The sequence below is a fragment of the Ovis aries genome, chromosome 14, assembly GCF_016772045.2.
Source record: "Ovis aries strain OAR_USU_Benz2616 breed Rambouillet chromosome 14, ARS-UI_Ramb_v3.0, whole genome shotgun sequence".
Lineage (NCBI taxonomy): Eukaryota > Metazoa > Chordata > Mammalia > Artiodactyla > Bovidae > Ovis > Ovis aries.
This window is the reverse complement of record NC_056067.1, coordinates 16,273,575-16,289,229: the sequence shown is the minus strand read 5'-3', so window position 1 is coordinate 16,289,229 and position 15,655 is coordinate 16,273,575. Positions and strand designations below refer to the sequence as shown.

Sequence of the window (15,655 nt, the reverse complement as noted above, 5' to 3'; positions counted from 1 at the left end):
GAGCCCTTTGTGGAGCAGAACGCTGTCTCCAGGTGGGTAGTGTCAGAACTGAGTTGAATTCGTGGACCCAGCTGGTGTCCCTGAACTGCTCGTCAGTGGGGGGAAGCATCCACATGTGCACTGGAACTGGGTCTTGGAACCCTTTTCAGCTCACAGCCACGTCAGTGAGCCTGGAGGCAGGTCCGCCCCGAGCTGAACCTCCAGCTGGCTACAGCTTGATGAGAACCTCACTAAAGGTCTCAAGCCACAACTACCCAGCTAAACTGCTCCTGTGTGCCAGACCCACAGATACGGCGAGACGACAAATGTCTGCTAACTTCTGGGGCACTAAGTGCAACTTTTGCTTTACCAAGTTTTGGAGTAATCTGTCACACAGCACTGAACAATGTAAAACTCCCAAAGATGAAGGGACAGATCCCATTTGGGCAGAAGACTGTTCCAAGAAGTCAAAGACAAAAGAACTTAGCGAAAAGTTGCACAAAGCTCAGAAGTTACTTCCTGAAGACATTACTATACATAGTGTTTTCAAAAATAAAAGAAGCCCATGACATTAGACAAGAGAATGGATATGCTTCAGATTTGGAGATGACAAGTAGCGGGGGGGAAAGAGCTGAAAAAGAATCAAAAGCACTTGTTTCTCCTGCAGGAACAGCTTCCTGTTTTGGTTACAAAGGAGCCACGCTTAAAATAACCACTGTGAAGTATGCTGAGGGCTTGAGAAGTCAATGCCAGGAAGCCACAACAAAGAGCTGAAAGCAGCTCGACAGAAGAGGATTCCTTCGGAGGAAAGGACCCAAGAAAGGCTAAGGGGAAAGCCACCCGAGCAGATGAGTGGGATGTGCGGCGAGGAAGGCCCGTGGGAATGACGCCCTTCCCCGGCATCCCCCCGCCCCCGCCTGCCCTGGCACTGGGCAGACCGGCTGCCGCAGGCAGGAGGACCCTCCCCCTCAGCCAGCACACTCCCGCCGACGGCCGAGACTGCAGACACCTAGGGGAATCAAAGCCAAAGAAGGCAGAGAACAGCGCCATAAGCTCTGAATATTTTATTTTGATGCATTTTTAAATGTGAAGTCGCCTAGAAAGGACATCAAAAGTTAAGGATATTGTTATCTGCCTGCTTCCATTATATTCCATTGATTCCACTGTCCTACATATGGCAAACGTATCAGAGAACCAATACATGCTGAAATGCAACTCAGTCAAACTGCGATCCAGACTGAACCAGCGAAAACTGCCGCAGAGTTAGATCTACGGTCTGGCCAACCCGATGTTTTGTGGTCAGCAAGGGGCCCAGGGCATCTATCATGAGGGGACAGGCATGTTTTCACTGACATTAAATCCTATTGCTTCTGACTCATACCACCCAACCACTTAACCCTTTTTCCAAACTACAGCTTCTGTTTTCCTATGGACTGGGAAGTAGATGGCTAAGCTTATAAAGATGTGTCTGTTAACAGTTAAATAGGCAAGGCTTAGTCTTTACTGGGGAATTTTGCGAAGGGACTTACACATTCAATCAAGAGTCAAATTAGACAGCTTACTGAGAATCCTACTCAACTGAGATTTTACAGCAGTCAATCAAGTGGCCCAAATGTACAAAACAAAAGCTAAAGAGATTGGCAATTCTTCACAGGTTTTTTTTCCTGATTCCTTTGTGTATCACCACTATTTCTCTTCAACCTTCTCCTAGAGGTTCCTGCTAGTTCATTAGGAAAGAACTGAAATCAAAGCTATAATGATCAGAAAAGAAAAAGTAAGAACTGACGTTATTTGCATTTGTGACAGCTGATGGTGTACGTAGGGCTTCCCTGGTGGCTCAGACGGTAAAGAATCTGCCTGGATTGCGGGAGACCTGGGTTCGATCCCTGAGTTGGGAAGGTCCCCTGGAGGAGGGCGTGGCAACCCACTCCAGTATCTCATCTTTGCCTGGAGAATCCCCATGGACAGAGGAGCCTGGTGGGCTACAGTCCATGGCGTTGCAAAGAGTCAGACACAACTGAGTGAAAATTCAAAAAAAATCAGTGTTTCAATTTGGCAAGTCTGCTGGATTCAAGTCAATATGGCATTCTCATAGAGTATCAACCAAAAGAATTAGAAAATTAAAAATATTACTTACAATAATATACACACATAACACATACATACAAGATCAATTAACCAGGAATATATCTAAAGAAAAAATATGCAAAAGCTCACCACTACAACTATTAAAACACTTAAAAACATTTATTAAGACTTAAATAAATGAAGCTAATCATGAATTAGAAGACCTGCTAATATCAAATTATCAGTTCTTCCCAAACTGATTTATAGATGCAATCACAATCAAAATATCAGAAGGTGTTATTTAGCCTCCAATTACAAAGTGTCATTTATTTAGTGATTTACTGGTACAGAGTCACCAAGCTGATTCTAAAATTAACACAGATATTTGATGAACCTACATACAATAGCCAAAGCAATCTTGAAGAAAACCAAAGCTGGAGGATTTACACTACTAGGCATCAAGACCAACTGAGATATAGTCATTCTTGAAACCAAGTATGATGCTAACACTGGAAATTTCATCCCAGGCCCAAAGTACCCATCTACTGACCGTAAGTCAGCTAGTTTAACTCATTTTTCCTTTAAGTGTTTATCTGAGATCTCCGTAACATAACCAAATACATACTGCCTGAAGTGACATTTTTAAAGTTTATCCATAACAACATCTAACACACCTCATGTTAAATCTGTTCATCTGTCTTTTTTTTCATCTAATCAATTTTTCAGATGACTTCTATAAGAATAGTTAAGAAACTAACATCTTGAGACACATTAAGTTTAACGTAGCTTCTCCAATAAATACCGCACTTTCCAAAAATAATTTAGAATGCTCCATCTTCTGAGAAACTTCATAAGCATTGGTTATAACTTGAATCCCTGGCTGGAGATAATTTTTGAGGAAGAAAATCTTATAGGTATTAAATGAACATATATGGTAAAAGAGTATTTGAACAAATGGACCTAAGCTAACTCTTTACAGAGAAACCTCCAAACTGTAAAACTGAATACATGGGATATCTGTGTCCTTGGCTAAAAGGCAAGCCAAAGTAGAATAAAACTGTAACCACAAACTTTTATCTTTCGATCCAACTAACATCGCAGAAAGGAAAAGGGCAATTTAGAATACACTAATAACATACAAAAAACATAGGCAGGGCAGCTTTCATGAAATAATTCCCATACTTTATAGGTAAGTGATCAACACCATAAATAGTCCTCCACTAACACAAATCAATTAGGGATCTCACTCGCCGTTTAAATTCTATTATTTGTTCTGTGTAACTGCCAGTTAAGACCTCACAAATACAAAGACAACTGTTCACAGACCAGTATTTCTGGGCCTACTCCAGAAAGTTTGCTCGATATGCTGGAGGCTTCTGCCTGTTTTTAAAGCTTGTGGCCTGAAATTACTTTTCTTCCTGGCAGTAACTCTAAGACCAGCAATATTTTTAACATTAAAAATAACTCCCTCACTGAATTACTCGAAATTTCTAAAACAACTTTCTACTCTAATTTTAAATAATTCTTAATTTCTTAATGAGAAACTTTCAGTTACTAAGCTAGCTCCATTTGAACTTTGTGACATGAAAACCTGAAAGAGATTTTTTTTGACAGAAAATTTTCTTTTGGCTTGCTTAAGGTCATAAACATCAATTCAGAATATCTTATAATTATTTTACTAAAATCTGGAGGAGAGTCATTTACAGGTAATTCAGGGGTATCTTACAACATAAGACCCAGCTTGGAGTCCCATATCTCCTAATAAGAAATACAATCAAAATCGTCGTCTCAAGAGACAAGTCCTTATCCTAATTATTCAATCGGACACGACTGAGCAACTTTCACTTTCACACCATGGGTGTCCTTGGTAGTATCTTAACCTAGATTTACTTAACTATGCATCATTTAGGATTTGTTCTGTGAATCACTGATTAAAAAACAAATAACCAAATAAATGTTACCATGAAACACTGTATGTTCTCATATGGTTCATAAGCAGTTTGAATAAGTTCTTGAATATCTCTAGGCTATTTTTAAAAAGCTAATATGATCACAGACATTATTAGGAATATGCTAATAGATATAATAAGCATTGTGTAACTATGAAAAGCTTCTTTAAACATCAAGTCCCCACTGTCGTACAGCAGAAACCAACACAACATGTAAAGTATCCTCCAATTAAAAATAAATTTAAAAAATTAATGCATACCTCTGAATGCATTATTATAAGTTCCAAAAGAAACCATCAAAATCATAAACACAATTTCCCAATTGTGTCAAGCAGATAAACTCACTTAACTCTCTGCCTTTCTATTATATCACAGACAAGAATAAAAGGACATAGGCTCAGGTGCTGGAGGCCACAGCAAAAGAGAATATTCTAAGAATTAAGAAGGGAAACTCATGAGGATTTAGGTGTTACATTCAGCAAGGGAAAAAAAGAGAAAACTATCTCAGTTCTCCACTGTCACTCTGCTGCAAGAGTGATGCCATTCTTGATAGGCTATCAAACATCTAGAGTACTTTTCAAAAATTCAGATTTCTGAGAATCTTCTGAACATGTGTTTATCTTTAAACAACCCCCCACCCCGCCACCCTGCCCACCACCAAATCCTATTAAAATGACAAGTAAGGGATTTTTTTAAAAAAAGGATAAACCCAGAAAAAGAAAAAGAAAGAAGACAAGAGATGCTGACAACATTTTGGGTAACCAGCAAGTAGATGGGCAAGAAGTAATAAACATCTAAGTAGAAACTTTAATGTCTGTGAAGGAGGTAGGTGGGGGCAGGGGGTGGTTATCCACAAAATCCTACAAAAAAGGGCTCAGGAATTTGAGGTATCCCTGAAAATATGGGTGAGATGTGGGATTAAAGACAAAACATTTTTTAAACTATGTAGGAAATAACTGACTGCCCAGGTGGCTCAGTGGTAAAGACTGCCTGCAGTGCAGATGTGGGTTCGATCCCTGGGTTGGGAAGAATCCCTGGAGAAGGAGATGTATCCCCGCTCCAGCATTGTTGCCTGGGAAATCTCATGAGCAGTGGAGCCTGGCAGGCTACAGTTCATGGCATCACATAAGAGTTGGACACGACTTGGTAACGAAGCAACAACAACAATTACAGGTTTAAGATCCCTATTCCTACTCTATGTAACAAGGGCACTATCCCTTACCAACAGAAGGTGGCAGGTTTACTTTTGGGAGAAATGAACCAGCGAGGTTCTGGGCACAGTGCAAGCTGGGATGAAGCACATATGAGGAATAGGAGGATTTGGGAAAGTCTACTTGTTGGATGGCATCACTTACTCAATGGACTTGAGTTTGAGCAAACTCCAGGAGACAGTGAAGAACAGGGAATTCTGGCGTGCTGCAGTTCATGGGGTCACAGAGTCAGACACCACTTAGCAAATGAGCAACTCTTTGGATGATATTGCTGTTAAAGGCACTGTGTTTAGCAATAGAAGGACGAGCAGGAATGATGCTTTACTGCCGCTGTTCCACTGAGCTTATCACAAATTATGGCTCTTCAGCCATATTCATCAAACTTCTGTCTAGAAAGAGTTATGGAAATGGTAGGACATCTAATGAATCTCTTTACTATGAAAGAATAAAGATTCTCTATTCAAGTCATGTTTGTTAAAGCAAATTTTGGCAACCATGCAGCAGCATGGTCTTCGGTAAGAAGTTAAAACATTTTAACTTAAATATCCATATTTCATTAAGTCAAGGAATAGACCGCTTCCCTTTTTTTCCTTGTCACCACCTCCACAATTATTTTCCTCAGAAAAAATAATTTAAATTATATCTTAATTGTGTACCTATCAAAGAAAATGTGTGAGAAAAACAAATGATTATACACGAAGCCATTCCAGAGAATAAATATCTGCCCTTGCAGTACTTAGACAACTATGATTTTTTTTCTTTAACTGCTATAGCAACTTTCTATGCTGTAAATACTGAAAGACTTAACAGTCTGGATCAGAAAGAGACATGTGAACACCAGAAGCCAAACATAAAGTGTACCATCATTATAAGCTCGAGAAATATATCCCTAAGTTATTATTCCTGCCAAAATTCTGTATTCTTTGCAGAAAAGAATCCTCTTGATACATCAACCATTAAGTTTAACTTACACACTGGATGCCTTCCCCAGTGGAGGAGCGCATGCCCTCGCTGCAAGGACCACCCCACACCATCCCTCCACGTCCAGCTTTGTTTCCATTCACTTCCAGCCGCCAAGCCTGCGGGCGCCAGGCCCAGGTCACCCACCTTCCCCCTCAGCTGCGTCAGGACGGTCCAACCTGGCTTCTCTGTGCTGCCCCTCTGCCACCTTCACAGCGACAGCTCGGCAAATGGCCCCCAGCTTCCTGTCCAAAGAGCGGACCCCTGCCTCTCGGGTGTACCTGCCATCAGAGAAAAGATATTTTAATTTTGGCTAAACATCACCTGCAAAAGCAGAATTAATGTGATTAACAACTTTACTAAAAGAAGCGTACATTTAAAAGTGTATTACAGTTTCTTGAGTATTAACAGCCTCATCTTTAAAAATTCCTCAGTATTCTTATTGCTTAAAATATTCAGAAGTAATTCCAGCTACCACTTTTCCTTTTATATAGAGTATCTTGAACTACTACCCGATACTTAAAAATGAATTATTGGCTCTTCAATTTTGCAGCACATAAAATATCATTTACTCTTTGATATGTATAAAAGCTTTCTTACAATTTGTTGATTTAAGAAAATTCTGACAAATTTATTACATGTGGAATACTGCTGAAAGAATCAGAAAAATAGAATTTTTTCCTAACTAAAGCAAAAAATAATTTGAGACAGAGAATGGAGTCTTAACCTGGAACTGTGCTAATTACCAGATTCAGTGTATTTTCATTGTAGAGACCTTCTAAAGAGAGAAATATGCTAATAATGCAAGCAGCGTGATTCAGTGGAAAAGGTTCTAGATGTAGTTAAGCAGAGCTGTCTTAAAAAACTTCCATGTTAGACTCAAATTCCGTAAGCCACTTCATAATCCTTTATACAGTACAATCAAGTTTGGCACCCAGCTCTGAGTGAGTTTGAACACACGACATCAGCTAGAGAATGCAGTTTTACCTGGAAAACTGCATCTGATTAGGCAGCCAACACACAGTCAAGACTCTGGGAAAGCAGTTTTTTAAGTTGTGAGAAAAGACAAAATTCTTGGCTAAACACTCTATAAAGTAAAAAGTGTATTTCAATCAAAGGAATAGAAGGATATAGGAATAAAGCCCATATTATACACATGCATGTAATTTCAGTAAGAAAGAAAATAGGGAGGCACCTTAAAAATAAACCAACATGTAAAAACAAAAACCCAGTGTAGCTTCCTAGACAGCTATTTGATGAGCTCAGACGAAAAGGTCTGGACAAAAGATAAAAGCGAAAAGGCCTGAGGATGCTTTCAGAAGGATGGCGTGAACATGCAGAAATGGGACCAGGAAGCTGAGCATGAACTGGAGCTTGCCAAAAATAATAAGGACATCATCAACAGCGAGATTTTTTTTTTAGGTGTTTAGAACAATAACAGGCTAGGAACTAAGGCAGACAGTATAATATTAACCTCGACTAGAGGAAAGTAGACGTATCAACCACTGGTTTGGTTTAGCATTTTTGAACCAAAAGAGGAAGAAGCACCAATGTCAAGTACTAATTGGTTAATGTTTCCTACCCACAACTAAATGATCGTGAAGCTGCTAATTTTCAGAGGACATAAAACTAATGCATTGGATGATAATCAAGATGAAAAAAAATATCAATTTGCTGCAATGGTAGCTGAAACTAACATGGATATTAAAATATATATAACTGTAAACTTCTACATTTGGGCTTTAAAAAACTCAACCCTATAAATATAGAATGAGACAGATCAAGTGAATAAGAAATTCATATGAAAAAGAACTAAGGTGTCAGTAACTATATTTACAAGAGACAAGAAGATAACCTAAAAAAGCTAAGACTCTGGAGATACAGTCATAAAATAATAATAGAATAAGACTAGTGGTCTTTTTTTTTTTAAATTCCTTATTACTGTTTAGCTGCTAAGTCATGTCCAACTCTTTGCAATCCCATGGCCTGCCAGGCTCCTCTGTCCATGGGATTTCCCAGGCAAGAATACTGGAGTGGGTTGCCATTTCCTAACCCACAGCGGTCTTCTTATACTATGAACTGTTTAGGCTACATAAGACACACTGAGTTCTACTCTGGGTGTTTATTTTAAAAGAAACACTGACATCAGAGCAATCATTCCGAAGAAAACTAATCAGGAAGGTGAAAAGTCTTGAAAGTGGGTCAAGAGGAATGGTAAGGAGAATAGGAATATTTAGCCTGAAGAAAACTAGATAACTTCTAAGACTCCCTCCTCTCCTCCTAAACACTACAGGTCTATGACTACAACACAGTAAAAATTAAAAAACTATGTCCTAATCTGGGTAACTCATAACATACCCAAAACTTGCCTGGAGTAGTAAATACCTGTGCCTTATCTATGAATAACAGAATTGCTCAGAGAAATTTCCTAATGTTCGTAGCTTTTAACAGCTGATGTTTTGAGCTAACAAGTATATAAAAAAGAAATAGTTCTCCAGGCAACAACTGGCAAATAGAAATAGCGATTACTCTTTGAGTCATTAGTATTTATATCCAGATAAGCTTTGAATGGATATTTTTCTGTATATTCATATTTTACAGATGGGGAAGCGATCAAAAAAGGTTAAGTAAGTTACTTGTTGAAAAGTTACCCAGAAACATCAGGCGTATTATCTGGAATAATGATATTTTTGGAAGACACTGGCCCAGAAATCACCTACTTTATTTCCCCTGGCATTATCCACATAGTAAATCACAAGTTAAGAAAAGGAACTCCCAGGTCAGATTGAGTCTTACTGTTTCATAAGTAAATTTAAACAGACTTCCAAATAGACTTCCATAAGAAGGCTGGATTAGATCAAAAAGCAGTCCGACTAGCCAAGCTTTAAGTCAAAGTTCAAAACAGAGGGAGACTTCACTTCTCTTGAAAACCTGCGGTTACTGGGATGGGGCTGCAGAGTGCTGGCAGCCTGACACTGTTTGCCAGATGATGCAATAGAGCTGCAATGCTGAGCCAGGAAAACTGTGAGAGGCTACTGTAGACAGAAATTCTCAACAGGATATATTTTCCATTCAAACATACGATCCATAAATTAGACTCAGCAGTACTCAACTCAGATAATTTATGTGCTGCTTGCTACAGGCTTAACCACTTGGTAGCTAACTTGGGAAAATACCTTCTCTGTTGTTCTGGCGTTAATTCCAAAGATAAAAACACCAAGGATTTTAAAATATCTCTAGAAGAAAGGGAAAGAAAATCTGAACAACTTCTAACAGCTGTCTGAAAGGACCATCTCACTTCCCAGGAGACTTCAACTTTCAAGGTTCTGGGATATAAAAAGGTGTCCCGGTATTTTCCATGTATTTGGCTGTTAATTGATCACATTAATCCCCTACATTGCTACTGTAGAAAAGCTGAGATTCTGGCTCCACTAAAGTCCTTAGTTAGCTATGAAGATACTCTAAATGCTTTCCCTGTGAATTTCTGCCTAATACAGAGCCCTGTGTAAATCAACAGTTCTGGAAATGCTTGCTGGGAATCTGCTGGAGAGGGAAATGGATGCTGTTGAGTTGCCAGTGAAATAGGAATCTCCTTTTCATATCGGAACATTACTGAAGCCCCCGGATGGCTGACTGACCTGGTGATGATGTCAAGAGTAGTAACCTGAGGGATCTGAATCTGCTGAGGAGTCAGCCCATGCTGTTCCAGCTGCTTAGGGATCAAGTGCCTGTGGGCGATCTCTATCTTCTCCTCTTGTGTATACCCTGGAAAAGAGGTCACCGTGCTTTATGATTATTCACATGGCTTCCACAGGGCCAGGCTTCATTAATAAATCCAACACAGCGCAATGGGTCTTGGATTTAGAATGGATTTAAGCATGACTTCGAGTAAGAGTAGAATAAATTAATCTAATTGCCAATCAGTAATTGCTAAACTTTCCAACTTTTTCACAAACAAAACAAGCACTTACTAAATAAGCACAGTGTTTGAAAGTCTTTTGATTAAAATGTTATCTCTCTTAAAGAGAAAAAAAAAATCTCACTTTCATTAAGATAAAGATTTAATTTAAATCTCCTTAATTTAAATGCAAGTTTTATTTTATTATTTAAAAGAAAAATAAAGCCATCCTTTTTCTTTAGCATAATTTGCTGCGTAATCGAAAAAAACTTACAACAGTAACAACAGAGGCTTCTATTAAGACTTCAAGGGAAGAGCCGAAAAATTGGACTTTTTCCAAAAGTCCAATTGTAAATTTTACCAACAAACAAAACAGAAACTAAGACGTCTCTGTAAGAGTTTTTTCCTTACATGTTGGAATTACATAGATAATTTATATGTTTAAAATACTTTATGGTCTTATCTACTTAAAAGTCTCAATAAGTGTAAATTTACTTTCTGTTTAAGTCCTGTAAGATGAGTGTCTCCTATAATGATTGCCCCCTTTCCATTTAACAAGCAAAAATTTAAAAGATGGATGGACAAGGAATCTATTTTTTTGTATAAAAAGGAGACTAAAAACCACCAGAAGAGCTAAAAGATAAGATAACCAAATCTGCAGAAGGAGGTGACATCAGTGTCCACCTCCGCAGCAGCGGTCCTGATTACTTCACTTCACGTTAACATGTCTTAGGGTTTTTGCCTTAATTTGGAGTTTCCATGCAACTAGGTCTCGTTACTTATTTATTTTAGTCTTATAAATAAGCACAAAGCAATTTTGAAATACTCCACCATATTTTAAAACTACAGGATCCTGCAGGGTTCACACATAACTAAGAAATCGAATTATCATTTACTTGAGGGTAAAAATATACTTCAGTTTAATATGAAATATATATTCAGATTATATTTATTTTTATCTATTTTTATTTTAAAAGATACCCACTGACATTTGATCATTTCTAGGGAGAAGTAATTCTGAACAATTTAAACAAGGTTGAAAACACTGGGATTTATTTAGTGTTAGTAACTAAAAGGGGCTTCCCAGGTGGCAATAGTGGAAAAGAATCCACCTGTCAAAGCAGGAAACACAAGAGACACGGGTTCTATCCCTGGGTCAGGAAGATCCCCTGGAGTAGGAAATGGCACCCCACTCCAGTATTCCTGCCTGGAAAATTCCAAAGGAGCCTGGTGGATTACAGTCCACGGGGCCACAAAAAGTGACATGACTGAGCAACTGAACATACACACAACCAAAGGACTTTTTTAAAAACAGTCCTGTGAAGAAGACATGGCTAAAAAAAAAAAAGTATATAAGTATTGACAGATTCAACTAAAAAGAAGAATTTGAAAGCACTCTGTAATTTTATATAAAAATGAGGCCAGCTGTAACAAAGAGAAAGTTTTAGGATCTACTTCCTAACGAGAATAAATGATTAGATGTTCTACGAGATAGTAAAAACTTCCAAATCTGATAGATAGGAAGCTACATTGGCAATGAGAAGATCTATTTTTGGTTTTTAGACACATACTTTGAAAAAGTAAATTATTTTATCTATAATTTTAGAAATTGCTTCAAAGAATATCTTATTTTCCATAAAAATAATCCGTTTTTAATGCTAAGTTGAATCTGAAAGTGTTACAGAACATACAATGTATGTTGTATAGAACATAAACACACTCTTATCTGTCATGTTTATTTTATAGATGTTGAATCTATATAAAAGCTGGTTTATACGCCAGATTCAGAACTTCTGATCAACACTGGCAAATCAATTTTTTACTCAAAATTTATTTAGCAAAGTAATGACTTTTGTTTACAAAGCAAGTACCTGGCACCTGAATGATCTCCATTCTGTCCAACAAGGCAGGTGGGATAGTAGCAGTGGTGTTGGCAGTGGCAATAAAAAGAACTTGGGAAAGGTCAAAGGCCACATTGAGATAATGATCTGTGAAGTTATGGTTTTGTTCAGGATCCAGCACCTGTGGGAGAAGAATAAACACTGAAACACATGCAGCAGTTCCGACAGAAAACCGTATAAATTAAAACTCACGATGATACTTCTGCTCGATACAGTTAGTTTGGGAAATACGGGGATAACATTAAAAATGGGAAACGTGTTCAATGTTAAAATTCTTTTAAACATATAAAAGCACAAAGAAGCAAAAATTAACCATTCAAACTTTGTTCTCAAAATCTATTAATGACTCACTATGTGGCCACAAATAAGTTACCAATCCCGCAGAACCAGTTTACCTCCTGGTAACACACCCTCTCTTAACTGCTCTGAGAATATAAAGTGAATGTGTATGGTATTTGGCAATTCTAAGGTAATAGGTAAAATAGTAATCAGTATATTCCTCCTCAAACATTATCAGAAAGTCTTTAACAGGTTTTTTTTTTGGGGGGGGGGGTCACCATGGTAAGTAGGATCTAGTTCCTTGATCAGGAATTGAACCCATGCCCTCTGCAGCTGGAAACACGGAATCCTAAAGACTGAACCACCAGGGAATTTTCCTGATGGTTTTTTAAAAAGCAAAATCTTCCTGCTTATAATGAGCAAAATATTACTATCCCTTGAAAATATTTTAATTGAATAAATTAGATATTTACTAATCAGATTCTTAAAATGTTGAACAACTGTAAATTAAGGAGACTATATCTTCTCACATCCCTGTTCAAATGCTCCAAGTTGTAGGCACTCACAGGGGAGAGGCCTACACTGGACTTTAAAGAAGGCAACACATGGCTTCCATGTTCTAAACTTCAACATCTTAACACTTTCACTTACTGGATTAGTATAGATATAAACAGGGTTAACATGAAATGACTTAAATACTTAAATCACTCACAATTTTACTATATAACCAGCTTTCCCTTGCTTCTGATTCCCTTTCTAAAGTTTTATTTACTTTTAAACATATCCACAAGTTAGTCTTAATTCGAAGCCCTTTTCTTGAAGACTCTTGAATTTTGTTAAATATTCATTGTTATTGTTATTGGTAACTCAGTGTGTACCTAGAATATAATTCCCAGAGAGTTCTACTATTTATATTTTCACAAGACTTAAAATAATGTGTAATGTTATAAAAATGTTACTTACAAATCAAAGACAATTCTAATTATGTTCAGTATAAACTGGCTAAGTGTAATATTACTGTCCACCAATGATCTGAAAATTGCTCATCTATGTATGGCAATCTTAGTTAAACTGATTGCCTAGTTAAGTAAAAATCTCTCATTTAATGGCTGTAATTAAATTTAATACATACATGTTGGATATGTTGCCATCCAAGAGAAATAATTTTTTTCCCTTAAAATTTTAAGACACTGAGTTTTTTAAAAGTAGGAAAATTAATAAAGCAATGTTTTCTGGATTATGAATGAGGTCTTTTTAAAGTGTATTACTGGACGCCTAGGTTAGGAGGAGAGAAAATCAGTGATGCTCAATTTGCATACCTCCATCTTTTATTTAGGAAAATACAAAAAAAAATGTAGTTTGAACAACATCAAAAATAGTAATGATCATTAGAGTGCCAGTTAAGAAGCGTTTCTAGGAACCATTACTCTGATGAAACCTTAAGGTAAACTGTTGAGTCCAGGGAGGGACACATTTTATAGTGCCAATTTTTCAGCTATCAAACCTCTGCTTCTTCCCCAAGCCTTAGAGTGAGGGCTTCCATGGCCCAACTCACCCACATAAGGGAGCAGACTTCAGGAATGACCAGAGCTGTTTTTGCTCTCTTCTCATTAAAAGTTATCTCTATGTAAACCCCAAACTATAATCCCTACCTATGCAGAATGACTGGGAATGGAAACAGCTGTGATACATTTTATTCTCAGGGATGTGAAGTCAGCACAGTGATTAAACTATGGGAAGGGGTATATGCCGAGAACTGTTCTTCAATAACTGTTTCTGGCAAGAGAAGAACTACAGATATTTGTTAGGTAACCCAGGAATACACTCCACATATTATACACGATGAGGCAACTATCATCTCTAAGTATGATATTAATGGTATGGTGATACTTTTTAAAGTCTGAATCTTTTAGGGGTAGATGCTAAAGTATTTACGAAGAGATATGATGTCTGGAATTTGATTCAAAATAAGTAAGAATGGGATGAAGGAGAATGGGTAGAAACAGACAAAACAAGATTGGCCATGAGGGACTTCCCTAGCAAGCTGGGTTAAGAGTCCGCCATCTAATGCAGGGGTCATAGGTTCAATCCCTGGTCGGGGAACTAAGATCCCACATGCTATGGGGCAACTGAGCAATGCAACTCCTGGGCCTGCACACTCTAGAGCCCAAGTGAGCCTGCGTGCCACAACTAGAGAGCCTTCACGCCACAACAAAGACCCAGCACGGTCAAAAAAACCACAACACTGGCCATGAGACGGCAATCGTTAAAGCAAGTGACAAATTTTATGGTTAATTATACTATTTTCTCAACTTTTGTTACAGCTATATTTTTTCACAACAAAAGTAAAAAAATAAAGTACAATAAAATAACTAAAATCAACTCTGGAAGTCACACACAAGTACTACAGAAATTAAATCAGTGCTAATGACAAAGTTGAAAAGAATGTCCAGAACATAGGAAACGGTCCTTAGAAGGCAGAAAGACTATGCAGAGGAAAGACATGGAAAAAAATGACAATGTCCAATTCATACCTAATCGATGTACCTAAAGAAGAGGTCTCAGCAAATGTAATTAAAGAAATAACCAAGAAAATATGCCAGAAGACTCAACACTACAGCCTGAAAAGCCTTAGACTCCTCTTGTGCAATAATAAATGACAGAACATTATTAGGATAACACCTACAGAATTTTCAATCATACTTATGACTTCTTTAAAAGGTTTTAATAGTATTTTATTACACAGGATACATGTAGCAACACATAGGACACAATGGGTAACAATGTGAATACCTGTGAACCCAATATCCAATTGTGACTACATCTGTATTTGGTGTCTAGATCAGGGATCATCAAAGTGGAATGTTTAGAAAAGCCCCCTGAAGTGCAAGTAGAAAATATGAGTCCATATATTCATCTTTATGTGTCTATAAAGACCAGAAAGAAATTAGTTTTTAAAATATTTACTACAAGAAGTAATGCCCTCCCTTGAAATACACATCACACACATATGAGATAGTCTCAGAGAAGAGCAGAACTCCCATAACAGAATGGGCTGATGTGGGGTCCTCACTCATCTGCTTTAACTGTGATCACAGTACAACGGCAGTGCATGTTTTCCTGATTCAGTAGTTTTATAGAATACAAATGGATCAATGGAGTGTTTAAAAAGATTTCTGCAACATATCATGAAAGATAATAGAGGCAAAACTGTGAGCAGTAAGAAAATAATAGGAGTTGATACTTACTTCTGGAATAAGCTTTGACAGCCACAGTACAAAATAAAATAAAAACAACTACCTAATTAAAAATCCATCATTTTCCCCAAAAATAACTGCTTAACCTTTAAAAATGTGTTCTGTATGGGCCGCACGTGTAAACACCTAACATTAGTACAATGGCACGTATATG

At 37.6% G+C, this 15,655-nt stretch overlaps 1 protein-coding gene across 1 annotated transcript in view; it reads right to left on the bottom strand.

The window, feature by feature from the left end:
• The window catches only part of LONP2 (lon peptidase 2, peroxisomal), an 81,527-nt gene that overhangs the window by 26,716 nt on the left and 39,156 nt on the right, over positions 1–15,655 (bottom strand). The window contains exons 9-11 of the mRNA XM_004014972.6: positions 11,936–12,086; positions 9,805–9,931; positions 6,314–6,447 (exon numbers count right to left, since the gene is read on the bottom strand). Coding sequence (XP_004015021.1) covers positions 6,314–6,447; positions 9,805–9,931; positions 11,936–12,086 — 412 coding nt within the window. The remainder of the gene's footprint in view (positions 1–6,313; positions 6,448–9,804; positions 9,932–11,935; positions 12,087–15,655) is intronic.